At 44.8% G+C, this 15142-nt stretch overlaps 1 protein-coding gene across 7 annotated transcripts in view; it reads right to left on the minus strand.

The window, feature by feature from the left end:
• Positions 1 to 437: 437 nt before the first annotated feature.
• The window catches only part of LOC139388079 (latent-transforming growth factor beta-binding protein 3-like), a 41999-nt gene continuing 27294 nt past the window's right edge, over positions 438 to 15142 (minus strand). For 2 of the 7 annotated variants that reach the window (XM_071134607.1, XM_071134614.1), the window contains exons 6-29: positions 14606 to 14722; positions 13070 to 13231; positions 12825 to 12941; positions 12542 to 12555; positions 12082 to 12142; positions 11839 to 11925; positions 11569 to 11697; positions 11252 to 11383; positions 11016 to 11144; positions 10554 to 10673; positions 8721 to 8843; positions 8416 to 8538; positions 8140 to 8259; positions 7386 to 7514; positions 7106 to 7276; positions 6650 to 6733; positions 6385 to 6513; positions 5856 to 5993; positions 5592 to 5732; positions 3856 to 3984; positions 2172 to 2333; positions 1942 to 2031; positions 1576 to 1707; positions 438 to 1308 (exon numbers count right to left, since the gene is read on the minus strand). In XM_071134607.1, coding sequence (XP_070990708.1) covers positions 1133 to 1308; positions 1576 to 1707; positions 1942 to 2031; positions 2172 to 2333; positions 3856 to 3984; positions 5592 to 5732; positions 5856 to 5993; positions 6385 to 6513; positions 6650 to 6733; positions 7106 to 7276; positions 7386 to 7514; positions 8140 to 8259; positions 8416 to 8538; positions 8721 to 8843; positions 10554 to 10673; positions 11016 to 11144; positions 11252 to 11383; positions 11569 to 11697; positions 11839 to 11925; positions 12082 to 12142; positions 12542 to 12555; positions 12825 to 12941; positions 13070 to 13231; positions 14606 to 14722 — 2915 coding nt within the window. In that variant the 3' untranslated portion in view covers positions 438 to 1132. The remainder of the gene's footprint in view (positions 1309 to 1575; positions 1708 to 1941; positions 2032 to 2171; positions 2334 to 3855; positions 3985 to 5591; positions 5733 to 5855; positions 5994 to 6384; positions 6514 to 6649; positions 6734 to 7105; positions 7277 to 7385; positions 7515 to 8139; positions 8260 to 8415; positions 8539 to 8720; positions 8844 to 10553; positions 10674 to 11015; positions 11145 to 11251; positions 11384 to 11568; positions 11698 to 11838; positions 11926 to 12081; positions 12143 to 12541; positions 12556 to 12824; positions 12942 to 13069; positions 13232 to 14605; positions 14723 to 15142) is intronic. The other 5 variants (XM_071134608.1, XM_071134609.1, XM_071134612.1 and 2 more) reach the window with 5 other exon arrangements.

Below are 15142 nucleotides of genomic sequence, written 5' to 3' on the forward strand. Positions count from 1 at the left end.
CTCTTATCTTAATCGTCTCACTAAGCGTACATTTAATATGTTATTAATTTATGAAGCAACCTGTTCTGTATTGTGTTAGTCTCTGTTGATTTTCTTCTCATGGACAGAACACGATATGGATGGGAAAGACCTCTAATCCCAAAGAAAGAACAAACCTGCTTTATAAAAAATACACTTACAAACACATATTTGGGTGGTTGACTTCTACCGTTCATTTATTTTTCCGCTCAAAAGCCTCTTTCGTTCCTTACAATGCATAGACAAACAAACTGACATTTTGTTAAGAGAAGTCACAAAACATGCCATTCCATTTACTTTGGGGTCGATTTACCACCGTACTCCTGAGGATTCCCTCTGAATCCACGAGTTAGGTCTGAATACGACCTCTCACCCCTTTACCTTTAGTCAGCTTCAATTGTATTCAATGTGCACATGTCAAAAATGTAAAAGTTGTTTAATGGCTTTACAATGAAGTATAATCATAAAACATCCCACAAAACAGATGATTACAGGAGCATGATAGGCACTGAGCTAACAGTCAACAAAGTAATCTCCACTTTACATACTGTACAAAACTGGACAATGGAGGAGGGCAGAGACAGAGGACGATAAAAACATTTACGATAATGGTCTGCTACTCATACAGGCATTCAGACATACAGGAAGCGAGAAACCTCCTCATCAAACTGCAGGAGAGCTTAAGATTCATGGATGTATAAGATCAATGCAACAAGGACAAAACTCAACAACTAAACAAAACACAAGTTTAACAGTCAATGGAAACAAACATTAAAAAAAGAAGAATAATTACAAAAATACATAAAAAATGTACGAATATGTTCCCTTCGTCTGTATTTTTCCCCCAAATCATTAACTGATCTAGGGATGAGGGAAAAATTGTTGTTCAGAGCCAAACTGGAAGCCTATGGTGCATCTCATTTCAGTGAAGGAGAAGCCGACAACAACAGCAACACATTTAGTCCATTTCAAACATTTCAAATGAGCCTATTGAAGACACCACAATGTTTTCGAGGGACACTTCAAGGAGAGACAGGTACACACTGAATACTGAACTTATAAGACAGAGGGGTTACATGTGCGTATTTGTGTGTGTTTGACAGAGATAAAGCTGTTATAGAGCCCTGGAACGGATATGTTGGGCCTTGGTGCCTGGTACACACATGTTGGGCCTTCGTGCAGGGACAAAGCCATTTTTGCAGTAGCACTTGAACGAGCCTATGCTGTTGACACAGCGGGCATTCTTGCATGGATTAACTCGGACCCCTGGTTCAGCACACTCATCAATATCTGAAAGAGAGAGAGAGAGGGAGGGAGAGAGAAAGGGAGAAGGTTTGAAACAAAACAGAGAGCTCGCCATCTCTGCCTGTACATCTATTTACATATGAAATCAACAACCAGATGTTCCTTTAAATTCTAAATTAGATTTCAGGTATTGTCGGTCAAAACACTTGAACAAAGGACAACAGCTACAAATTATACAGAGACACTTCTGTTCACAGAATTCATAAGCATCCAATTGACAAGACAGGAAGAATATGTGGGTTGTTAACATACCTGTGCAGCGGGTGCGGGAGTGGTCCAGTCTAAAACCTGTGTTACAATCACACATAGTGCTCAAGTAGGAACGCACACAACGGCCATTGGCACAACTACACTCATCTGAGTCCTCTTCTGAACTGTCACCTTCTGAGCCAAAACAGAAAGAGAGCGCGAGAGAGAGAGAAAGAAAGATAGAGAAAGAAAGAGAGACACAGAGAGATAGAAAGAGAGAAAGAAATAGAGAAAGAGAGAGAGAGAGAGAGAGAGAGATACAGGAGAGAGGGAGATAAAATGTTATTCAAGTGGTAGACTTTGTGCTCTGAGGTGATTTTATAACCAAATTCAGAGAATAATAAAATATATTACAGGCATTACCAGTACCTGGGTTGTAGTTGGCGAAAGCTGCCAGGAAATCTCCCTCACCATCAGACTCTGTCTCCAAGTGCATGTCACACAGCCGGTTAAAGATCACTGAACGAGAGGAAGAATTAAGATTAACTTAATTAAGTTATTAGTATTAGACTATTTATGTTGATACGGGCTAAAACTGTAATGACCAGCAGACTAGACACTAAAAACCAGTAAAATAATGACTGAGTGCTGGTGCCCACCCGAGTTTCTTTGGGGGCAGGTCCTACACTCAGGGCCCCAGCCACGGCCATAGTGACAGCAGCACTCCGAGTAGGTGAACACCAGGCCGTTTCTGGGGTGGCTGCAGATCAGATCCTCATCCACCTGCAGGAAACACACGTCCTTATGGGCCGCCGTGCGGTCTAAGGTAGGGAGAGAGGGGGGAAAGGGAGAGAAAGAAAGAGACAGATAGAGAGAGAGAGAGCGAGAGAGCAAGAGAGAAAGAGAGAGAGAGAAATATTAAGGATTATTCCATCAAATCAAAAAGCCAATCTTTGCTTCTACATTATAGAGCAGGCCAGATCCTGCCACTTATAATGACCTCTATGATTAACCAAGTCATTACTCAGCATGTTAATAGCCGGCAGATAGATATGAATAAGTGATGAGGCCTAGCTTGAGGTGGTAGGGGTCAGTGCTATACCAGACCCCTCTTCTGGACATTCATTTACAGTCACACATCACACACAAGGATAGCCCCATAAAAACCACACAGACACAATAAAGTAAAAGCTGGATTGTCAATACAAACTTGTGAGACTTTACAACAAGAATATGCAAAGAAAGTAACACAATCGGAAGAGTAATGTCACAACATCATATCCAAGTGTTACAGCATCACATGTATCGCAACAGTCAACAGTTTGGTTAAAAGGAAAAACAATGCTTTGGAGAAAGGTGCAGAAAATTCCACAAGCAATATCACTTTTACTTATACTCTCTCATTTTACTTATACTCTCCCATTTTACTTATACTCTCCCATTTTACTTATACTCTCCCATTTTACTTATACTCTCCCATTTTACTTATACTCTCCCATTTTACTTATACTCTCCCATTTTACTTATACTCTCCCATTTTACTTATACTCTCCCATTTTACTTATACTCTCCCATTTTACTTATACTCTCCCATTTTACTTATAGTCTCTCATTTTACTTATACTCTCCCATTTTACTTATACTCTCCCATTTTACTTATACTCTCTCATTTTACTTATACTCTCCCATTTTACTTATAGTCTCTCATTTTACTTATACTCTCCCATTTTACTTATACTCTCTCATTTTACTTATACTCTCCCATTTTACTTATACTCTCCCATTTTACTTATACTCTCCCATTTTACTTATACTCTCCCATTTTACTTATACTCTCCCATTTTACTTATACTCTCCCATTTTACTTATACTCTCCCATTTTACTTATACTCTCCCATTTTACTTATACTCTCCCATTTTACTTATACTCTCCCATTTTACTTATTCTCACTGCGTCTCAGACGCACAAGCACATGCACACAATGAAGGATGAAGTAATGAAGTGTTTTCCTGTGACTATGCAAGCTTAGTGGGGTAACCACATAAACAGAAACTGAGAAATGTGCAACAGGATCACACTGGACCTATAGAACTGAGATCACATTGACCATCTCAAGTCTCATGATCTCCCTCACTAAACTGAGAGTGTGTTTCTATAGAAACAAGCAAGAGGGGGAGTGCTGAGCCTGTGCATGGAGTCAGTATTGGGGAACGGGGGCTCAAAGGGGGAGGAGTTAAAAAGAGTAGCAGGAGTGGCAGGTGTACAGGTAAGCCAAAACTCAGGTGAGCTGAGCACTGATTGGTTAGGCTCAGGTGCGTTGAGTGCCGATTGGTTATACCCACCGTCATAGACGCACTGTTTGAGCGCTGCGCTGAAGGTGAGGGGCTGGGTACATATACAGTGAAAGGAGCCGGGCGTGTTCACACACCTCCCATTCTTACAGTACGAGGGGTCCTGGCACTCATTGATATCTGCAAGGGGCACCACAGACACCACAGACATGGGTTACACAACCTACGGATGGAGGGACAGACACCAGCCTGGGGCCAGCTCTTAATGTGATGTGACGTTGAACAGGCCTGCTGGCAGATCACTATGTTACACTGCTTCCTGAGAGCATGCACCAGAGTGTTTGGGTGTCTATCGATGGGTTGAGGATCTTCACAATTAACATGGCCCAGCAGTGGCCATAGTATAGGACCAGGGTTGTGTTTGAATTTATCTCTTATCTATCTACAGTATGTCAGGAGTTGACAAAACTTTTGGATCCAGGGACCCATTTTGTGATATAAAATTCATCAGGGACCCCCCCACAAAAGCAGAACACAACTCTGACTTTGGCGTGCGATAAAAATAGCATACAAGGAGTTTACTGTGACAGCTGCAGTGCATGGCCAGACTAACGAAGTCTCAGGCCCTGGGAAATAACATTTTAAAGGCCCCACTCTTTGCATCGGAGACAACATTTTAAAGGCCCCACTCTTTGCATCAGAGACAACATTTTAAAGCCCCACTCTTTGCATCGGAGACAACATTTTAAAGGCCCCACTCTTTGCATCGACGATAACATTTTAAAGGCCCCACTCTTTGCATCGGAGACAACATTTTAAAGGCCCCACTCTTTGCATCGGAGACAACATTTTAAAGGCCCCACTCTTTGCATCGGAGACAACATTTTAAAGGCCCCACTCTTTGCATCGGAGACAACATTTTAAAGGCCCCACTCTTTGCATCAGAGACAACATTTTAAAGGCCCCACTCTTTGCATCGACGATAACATTTTAAAGGCCCCACTCTTTGCATCAGAGACAACATTTTAAAGGCCCCACTCTTTGCATCGGAGACAACATTTTAAAGGCCCCCACTCTTTGCATCGGCGACAACATTTTAAAGCTAATTTTCTGCAATTTGACACATTTTGCCATAGGCAGAGAGAAAATGTTGCAGTTTAAAAGCTAATTTCCTGCAACTCTTCACATTTCCACATGGGGCAGACAGACAATTTTGCAGTTTTAAAGCTTAAATTACAGTGCATTTATGTTCAAAACAACATTTTTAGGGAATACAAGAAGTATTTCAAAACTAGATTTTTGTGAGTACTGTGGATCCCTGTGAGCTTCCCAGGCCCTGTTGTGCATCCGAGGGTATATGATAGATACAAAATATTAGTTTGCATTGCACTTTCCAAACTTCTTCCACAGACCCCTTGGACAAATCAGTTAAATGTTTTATATTTATACAAAAAAAATCTGTCCATGGACGCCATGCAGTACCTCCGCGAACCCCAGGTGTCCAGTTGGTGAACCACTTATCTATGTGACAGATATGAGGTATGTGAATGTAAGAGCGTGTGAGGCTGGAGGGGCAGGCCTGGCTGATTAGTAGTGTTAGACCGGAAATAACATTAAAAAACATTCTCTCATTCATCCTTCCTCGCCCATACACAGAGATTCACCACTGAGAACCAACCCACTGTGAACTACACTACCCAGCCACCTCACACCACCACCTCCAAATCATCCATCCTGAGAATCCTGAGCCCACCTCCTCCCCTCTTAGACTCCTCTCCTCCACTCACCAGCCTGCTCTTCTAAGGTCACACAGCTGTTGCGGTCCGTGGCCAGGATCCAGGGAGGAGAGCAGATGCAGTAGTAGGACCCAGGGGTGTCCACACAGTGGCCACTCTTACAGTTCAATGGATCCTGGCACTCATCCACACCTGCAGCAACAAAAAACCACTGCTGACTTAACACACGTCCTCCTCTCTGGCCTGGCCTGGCCTGTACCTCCTTATGTGTGTGGATACAGCATGTACAGTAGAGGGCCTCTAACCAGACCTCACCTGCCACAGTGGGAATGACACACTTCTTATTGGAAGCATCTGGGGTCCAGGGAGAGTTACAGGTGCAGTAGAAGGAGCCTCTGGTGTTCTTACACTGACCGTTGGTACACAGAGACTCATCGTGGCACTCATTCACATCTGAGGAGACATTAACATACAGAATCTGTGACTAAATGGGTTCATCTGATGTGTATTAATTAAGCAATAAGGTCCGAGGGGGTGTGGTATACGGCGAATATACCGCAGCTAAGGCACAACGCAATGCGGCGTGCCTGGATACAGCTCTTAGCCGTGGTATATTGGCTATATAACACAAACACTTGAAATCCCTTATTGCTATTATAAACTGGTAACCAATGTAATTAGAGCAGTAAAAATACATGTTTTGTCATACCCGTGGTATACGGTTTCATATACCACGGCTGTCAGCCAATCAACATTCAAGGCTCGAACCACCCAGTTTATAATGTGTAATAATACATCGGTGTGTTTTGGTGCAGAACGGAGTGAGGTGGGGCTCAGTGGTTACCAATGCACTCCAGTAGGTTGCTGTCGTAATAGAAGCCCTGTTGGCAGTAACATTCATAGCCAGGCTGTGTGTTCATACAGCGGCCCTCCTTACAGATCTCATTGGAGAAGAGCACACACTCATCGATATCTGTACACAGAGAAACAGGAGCAACGATCTCAACACAAACAAACTCCTGAAAACAAATCCTGCCATGTAAATGAATGCTGTAAATCTGACAACAGAAAACCTACCGTGGTTGGGCTGAGGTTGTGTAGCTACTCACCAATATGGACAGACAGGCCGTACTCAGTTACTCCCTCCTCCTGGTAGAAACCTCGGCCCACCGGACACAGGGAATGGAACTCAGCTGGTTGGAGGAAAAACAACCAGCTTACTTAAGAGTGACATTGAACAGTGCCATTAACTGAACAGATACCCAGCCCACCTGATGGCTCAGAGGCTTGGTAGACTATTGTGTGTGTGTATGTATATATTTATTTATATTCATGCATTTATATATTCTTTATTTATATATTCTTAATTCTATTCCTCTACTTTAGATGTGTGTGTATTGTGTGTATTGTTGTGAAATTGTTAGATATTACTTGTTAGATATTACTGCACTCTTGTAGCTAGAAACACAAGCATTTCGCTACACCGGCAATAACATCTGCTAAACATGTGTATGTGACCAATACAATTTGATTTGATTTGATGTTGTTGGGCCTGAGGTACGTACATGAGTGGTAGACGGGACAGGGGTAGATCTCACAGTGGTCCCCCCAGCCCACGCCGATGGAACAGCAGCACTCCTGCTTGGTGACGTTGGTGGCCAGGACACTGTCACAGAACACTGTGTCATCCAGGTTCAGGTAACACTCCTTCTTATCCTCCATGTCCACCTCAATCTCTGGATGGAGAGGGAAGACAGGAAATAGATTGGTGTGTGTGTGTGTGTGTGTTTGCATGCAGAATACAGCTATATAGAGAGAGGGCTGAGAGGATATCAGTAATCTTACCCTCACAGCTGTGCTTGTCCTCAGACAGAATGAAGCCGTCTTTGCACACACACACATAGGAGCCCTGTCTGTTCTCACACACACCATGAGGCTGGCACAGACCCCTGTCTATCGCACACTCATCTATGTCTGCGTGGGTGGGTGGAAGGGAGAGAGAGAGAGAGAGGGAAGGAGAATGTGTTACTATCATCATGACTTCCATTAAAGGCCCAGTGCAGTCAAAAACATTATTTTTCTGTGTTTTATAAATATTTTCACAATAGGAGGTTCGAATAATACTGTGAAATTGTGAAAATAATGATAATGCCCTTTTAGTGTAAGAGCTGTTTGAAAAGACTGCATGAAATATCAGCCTGTTTTGGTGGGAGGGACTTTTGGCCTTCCATGGTGACATCACCATGCAGTAAATTAGTTAATAGACCAATAAGAAAGTGGTGTCCAAAACCTCTCTGCTAATAACAGCTAAATGCCAGGTTCCCCCTCCCCACTTAAACCACTCTCAAAATTATTGCTTGAGAAATTGCTCTCAAGAAGCTAATTTGGTTTATTTTTTTACATTTGAATTTTAAACAATCACAGTAAGGTACTTAATTGTTACCCAGAAATGATTTGATATGGAAATAAAAACGACTGCATTGGCCCTTTAAGCTTGACTTATGATCATTTCAAATAATTACAGAGCTCCACTGCCAAGTTGGTTGACAGTACATATTTTATTTCCCTGAACTCATAGAGAGGGTGGAGACTGACTGACCTTGGCACCGCCTCCCTCCGACAAGCATGTAGCCCTTCTGACATTCACAGCGATAGGAGCCCATGCTGTTGATACAGCGCCCCCTCTGGCAGTTAGAGGGACGCTCGCATTCATTTATATCTGAGGGAGGAAAAGACCACAATCAAACGGCAACTGTGTGTTTGATCACCAGCTCTATACAGTGGACATGTTACTCATACTTCACTAGTTGTGTAAAAACACTGTTAACATGTCCATGAAGCTATAGTGATGTGATTCATAGGAAGTAGTTCCTGCCTTCACAATGGCTGCCCTCCTGAGTGCGCTGGTATCCTGGGTAGCACTGGCACTGGAAGGAGCCTTCTGTGTTGACACAGCGCCCGTTGGCACACAGTCTTTCATCCTCACACTCGTCAATGTCTGGAGGGGAGAGAAGGAGACACATGCAGTCTGTCAATAAAACCTGTACACCCATTGGTTTTCTTTGTTCAATATTATGAAGAAATAGTGGTAAACACTATAGCACTGCAAGTCTGCAAGCATATAATGGTGTGTGTGTAGAAGTAAGAGATATTCTACTCAATGTTAATGAGTACACTGACCTCTGCAGCCTTTGCTGTCTGCAGCTGGGAGGAAGCCTTCATTACAGAGGCAGCGGTAGGTTCCTGGCAGGTTCTCACAGCGCCCGTTGGGACACACCCCGCGCTTCTGGCACTCATTGACATCTAGTGGAAAGGCAGAGGGGTTGCAGGCAGTGATTTACACTGAGTATACAACACATCCCTCCCTCATTGATGTGACTTGTTAAATCCACTTAAATCAATATAGCTGAAGGGGAGGAGACAGGTAAAACATTTATTTTTAAACCTTGAGACAATCGAGACATGGATTGTGTATGTGTGCCATTCGGAGGGTGAATGGGCAAGACAAAATATTTAAGTGCTTTTGAACAGGGTATGGTAGTAGGTGCCAGATGCATCGGTTTGTGTCAAGAACTGCAACGCTGCTGGGTTTTTCACGCTCAACAGTTTCCCGTGTGTATCAAGAAAGGTCCACCACCAAAAGGACATCAGACAACTTGACACAACTGTGAGAATCCTTGGAGTCAACATGGGCCAGCATCCCTGTGAAATGATTTTGACACCTTGTTGAGTCCATGCACTGACAAATTGAGGCTATTCTGAGTGCAAAGGGGGGGGGGGGACTCAATATTAGGAAGGTGTTTCTAATGTTTGGTATACTTATTGTATATAAACCGTAGATTATTGATGCTATGTATTGATCATTGAGAGACTTTGTGACCAAAAATGTGACCAAAAAACGAATGTAGACATTAATGCATGCATTTATATAGCTTCCTAAATATTTTTTACAATGGTGGGGGTATTAAGATGGGAGCATGGTGGCTTCAGCACAGCGATCCCTATCAGTCATCTAGTGTTTATATAGGCAATTGGTTGCAGATTGCAGGAGGTAGGGGTGGAGTATGGGGGGGTAGAAACACCGTCAGAGGAACACCAGCTCTACACAGCCCTGACTGACTGGATTCGCTTGGTGCCCGTTGGAATCCTGCCTGCTGCTGTGTGTCTGGGTCAGACTCCCTCTGGCTGATAGAAACACCGTCAGAGGAACACCAGCTCTACACAGCCCTGACTGACTGGATTCGCTTGGTGCCCGTTGGAATCCTGCCTGCTGCTGTGTGTCTGGGTCAGACTCCCTCTGGCTGATAGAAACACCGTCAGAGGAACACCAGCTCTACACAGCCCTAACTGACTGGGTTCGCTTGGTGCCCGTTGGAATCCTGCCTGCTGCTGTGTGTCTGGGTCAGACTCCCTCTGGCTGATAGAAACACCGTCAGAGGAACACCAGCTCTACACAGCCCTAACTGACTGGGTTCGCTTGGTGTCCGTTGGAATCCTGCCTGCTGCTGTGTGTCTGGATCAGACTCCCTCTGGCTGATAGAAACACCGTCAGAGGAACACCAGCTCTACACAGCCCTAACTGACTGGGTTCGCTTGGTGTCCATTGGAATCCTGCCTGCTGCTGTGTGTCTGGGTCAGACTCCCTCTGGCTGATTTACTGACTATGACTGATCAAGACCATTCTCTACATCACACAGCTCTGAATAGTGAATACCTTCCATGTCATGGTTCAGACAAAACACACTGGGGAAGATCAACATTAAAATGTTCAGAATCAGTATTCAACTTTCTGATTTGACTGGCCTTCATAGTTTTTCCATAAGACTATCCTATTCACCATTCAGTAACGCTGACTACGGTGACATGGCCACTAGGTGGCAATACATCACCAAACGTAATGATAGTTAGAACAACAGCGAGATAGACAGTTAAAGGTAACGAAGGGAGTTGATTGGTGTGTGTGTGTTCTCTTTAGTATGTGTTTATCCATGTGTATGAAGACGTAGGTCTCACCGTAGCAGACACCACCCTGGGCCTGGTGACCAGAGAAGCAGGGAACACACTCATAGGAGCCTGGAGTGTTCTCACACTGCTCATTGGGACAGCTGCTGGGGTCCAGACACTCATTTATATCTGAGACAAGAGAATACACCAGACAAACACAGCCATTCATAAACACAAGAGCATTATTAAACCAATGCAGACACACATACACATACATTGAGTGTAGAAAACATCAGGAACCCCCCCCCCGCCTTTATGGCCACAGAACAGCCTCAATTCGTCGGGGCATTTAACAACTGACATCAATAAGGGATCATAGCTTTCACCTGGATTCACCTGGTCAGTCTATGTCATGGAATGAGCATTCTTAATGTTTTATGCACTCAGTGTACATACACATAGAACACACACAAGTGTAGAGACAAACACCCTATGAATAGAGAAACGAGGACAGCAGCAGTCAGTGTATACCTTCACAGGCTGGCTGGCGTTGGGACTTGCTCCTGAAGCCTTTGTGACAATCACACTTGTAAGACCCTGGCAGGTTAACACACTGACCCCCCTGCCCACAGACGTCCGGCTTGGAGCACTCATTCACATCTAAAGATAAGTCCAAAACACACTAATGAGAAATCACAAGTGACAACGTAAAGACAAGACAGGGAGAAACAGAGAACAGAAAACATATAAACCCACACACCACTCACCTAGACATCTGAGTTTCCCATGATACACCAAGAGCTTGTAGCCATGGAGACAACGGCAACGGTAGGAGCCTTCTGTGTTGATGCAGATGCCTCTTCCATGGCCACATGGCTCAGCATCACACTCATCATCATCTGGTAGAGAGGGGTAACTTGGAGGTTTAGGGAATTGGGAGGTTACAACTCCCTTTGAGAATTGACATGCAAGTTCAGTGAAGCTATTCTGATATATGGTTCGTTATATGGCTCTGGTCAAAATATTTTGCCCGGTAAATACCTCCCATTCTTTTGGACATGTCTCTGTCAGTCCCTTGACTTACCCACACAGGCGTTCCTCTGAGGGTGGAGCCGGTAGCCAGCGTAGCACTCACACTTGTAGCCAGTGTGCACATTGACACACTCCCCATGGCCACAGAGGTTCCTGTTCAGCCTGCACTCGTCTGTCTCTGCTGTGGGGAGGGGGGCACACATCAATCTACATAAGACAGTTGATCTCTGGACTGTGCATCCCATCATGGAGACGACAACGTTGCAGCTCTTAATGTGAACATGAGATGGTCGTTTTGATTGGACTGTGTAGTGGAACTCACGTGAGACCTGCGTCTGTGCCACCTCCAGGGGGTCACTGTCTGGGTTCAACCTGATGATGGGTGGAGGGGTGGGCTTTGTGATGATCTCTGTAGGATCAACCAGAGAAACACACAGACCCACTCAATGCCCCATGTCTCCCTGAATATCATCAGGCTTTCCTAGTAAAAGGTCTCTCTTGACCTCAACAGGACTTTCTGGATGAATTGAAGTGAAATAAAGACTAAAGGAATAAGAGGGCGTACCGGGGCCGCGGGGGGCATGGGTGGAGAGCTGCATGGGTGTGGTTATCTCTGGAGGCTCCTCCTACAGGACAGGACATAGAGACACAGGTCAGTATGAAAATGCAGGGGCACAACTTTCACGGTGGACATTCTGAAATTGCATTTTTGTTCCCTCCAGTTTTATCACTGGAATGTGATACAAAACGAGGCAATGGTGTGCTTTAGGACCATGCGGAAGCCTCAGAGCGGTCGGGTAGGCTGTTTGGAGTGTTTATCCAACTGGATAAAAGTAAAAAAATCCCCCCCCCCCCCCCACTTCTAAAACCAAAGTTGCACCCCTGCGAAAATGTATGCACTCACTACTGTAAGTGCTCTGGACAAGAACGTCTGCCAAACGACAAAAAATGTCAAATGTAAGAGGAGCTGCACACACACAGTCTCTCACACAATGACTGGTGTCTAAAGGAAAGTAGATTCTTACCGGGGGCTTGACTTCTGAAAAGAGAACCCACAGAGAAAAACAGGTCAAAATGCAGAATAATTACGTATTGTAATTCACAGATTATGAATTTTAGGAACTATTAAATAACAATAATATGAAGGCATCCCCAATAACCTGACAGAATGCTCTCACAAGCTTAGCAATATCATCTTTCTAAGTGACTAAGAGACTCCAGAATGTAGTACATCTGTTGGCAGGCAGACCAAGGTAATCGTGCCAAGCCTTCATCTACGCCTTGGGAAAGCCACGGTGACGTTCTCACCCTCCTGCTTGTGCTCCTGCTCCAGGCTGGTGTGGATCTGAGGAGGGAACGCCACCGTCTCCCGGACACTGTGGAGGAAGTAGCCCTTCCCTGCTGGACAGATCTTGCTGAAGGAGGCTGGGGGACCAGGGAGAGAAGACAAGAGAAGGAAAAACAAGGGATCAGATGAGCACTAATCATACAGCATATCACCTGTCAAATATTGGAAAATGTACCCCGCTCTCCTCCTCTTGCATTCTACTGACCTGTGCCGTCTTGGGGACACCTCTCACAACTGGAGCCCCATGCCTTGCCCACGGTGCAGCAGCACATCTCCTGGGACAGGCGCGTGGGTAGGGCGTGCTCACAGCGACCCGCATCCGTTGCCATGAGGAAACACTGAGCCTGCTCCACCGGAGACGGAGATTCTGACAGCCAGGACCAATCAGAACAGAGCAAAACTCAACAGAGGTCTGAGCTAAGACTTTAGCCTGACAAAAGACGTAAATCGGTGTAGTGCTATTTATTGAGTGTAAAATCATATGAAATTTCTATCATTTCAGATGAGTGGCATTTTAAATCATGGAAATAATGGATGTGTAAAAACAACAAGCAAAATATTGGGACATCAAAGCTGTCTGCTTTGGTGACAGCTTTGTGGATGTGAAACACATTTCAGCCTCTCGATTGCCAACAAATTAAAAAAACAATTTAACACCTCACAGTCTCTAAACCAGCCCCAGATGGGAGGAGAATAAAGTGAATAGTGATGCTGCTACTGAAAATGATATGTCTGTGCTTAGTGAATGCAGAGTCCTGTGTTGGGCAGGGCACAGATTCACAAAACCTTAAGAAAATGTTTTTTCCTTAACTATAGACTTATGAAGAAAGTTAAGCCAAGTTGCTGTTCCTCTTAAAGGTTCTTGGAAATGTTCTTGCATTATTTCTTATGTTTCTCCTTACGCAAAAAAATTAAAAGTTTGATTCTTGAAAATAAAGTTATTGAATTTGTTCTTAAAAATGATTAATCCTAAGACTACTAAAACATTGTCTTAAACTCAGGGCAGTGAGAGAATATGCTAATGAAGGCAACCGAACATGTTTTTTAACTTAATCGGAACATTTTAAACCCAAGAACATGTTTTAGAACAATAATCTCGGTACGAAATATGCTAACATGATTGCCATTGCTAGCTAGATAGCTAGCTGTCATACACTGATCTGTTTCACCTGTCCTTGTGATTGTCTCTTCCCCCATCTAGGTGTCGCCCATCTTCCCCATTATCCCCTGTGTATTTATACCTGTGTTCTCTGTTTGTCCGTTGCCAGTTCGTCTTTTTTGTCAACGTCCCACACGGTTTTCTCAGCTCCTGCTTTGTCCCAGTCTCTCTTAACTCGCCACCCTGGTTTTGACCCTTGCCTGTCCTATCTCTGAGCCCCCTGCCCGACTACTCTGCCTGTTCTGACCCTGAGCCTGCCTGCCATCCTGTATCTTTGCCCCTATACTCTGTATTATTGACCCCTGCCTGCCTTGACCTGTCGTTGCCTGCCCCTGTTGATATAATAAACATTGTTACTTTGACAGTCTGCATCTTTGACAGTCTGCATACCTTAATTCCCGATACAAGCTAATGTGGATATTTGAGAGGTTCATCAGAAAATCATGAATTATTAAGAAATGTTGGAGGAATTGCACTGATGAACTATTTTTTTTTTTTCTTAAGAAGCTTCTTCAGGTTTTGCGTAAGAAGTGTTTTGTGAATCTGGGTCCAGGTCTGTCTGGAAAAGGTTCTGAGTCTCACCCACACATCTGGTCCTGTCCAGGGTGAAGCCAGGCTTACAGGCACACAGGAAACTACCCTGGGTGTTCAGGCAGTCCCCGTTCTGACACACCCCCTGCATGGTGCACTCGTTGATGTCTTACAGGTGAGTGGCAAAGAAAATGAGAGTGGGGGACAGAGTGGGGGGAGAGAGAGTGGGGGACAGAATGAGGGGAGAGAGAGTGCGGGGAGAGAGAGTGGGGGGAGAGTAGGGGACAGAGTGGGGGGAGAGAGAGTGGGGGACAGAGTGAGGGAAGAGAGAGTGGGGGGAGAGAGAGTGGGGGACAGAGTGGGGGGAGAGAGAGTGGGGGACAGAGTGGGGGGAGAGAGAGTGGGGGACAGAGTGAGGGGAGAGAGAGTGCGGGGAGGGAGAGTGGGGGACAGAGTGGGGGGAGAGAGAGTTTGGGACAGAGAGTTGGGGACAGAGTGAGGGAAGAGAGAGTGGGGGGAAAGAGAGAGTGGGGGACAGAGTGGGGGGAGAGAGAGTGGGGGGAAAGAGAGAGTGGGGGACAGAGTGGG

This window comes from Oncorhynchus clarkii, chromosome 29 (assembly GCF_045791955.1).
Source record: "Oncorhynchus clarkii lewisi isolate Uvic-CL-2024 chromosome 29, UVic_Ocla_1.0, whole genome shotgun sequence".
Lineage (NCBI taxonomy): Eukaryota > Metazoa > Chordata > Actinopteri > Salmoniformes > Salmonidae > Oncorhynchus > Oncorhynchus clarkii.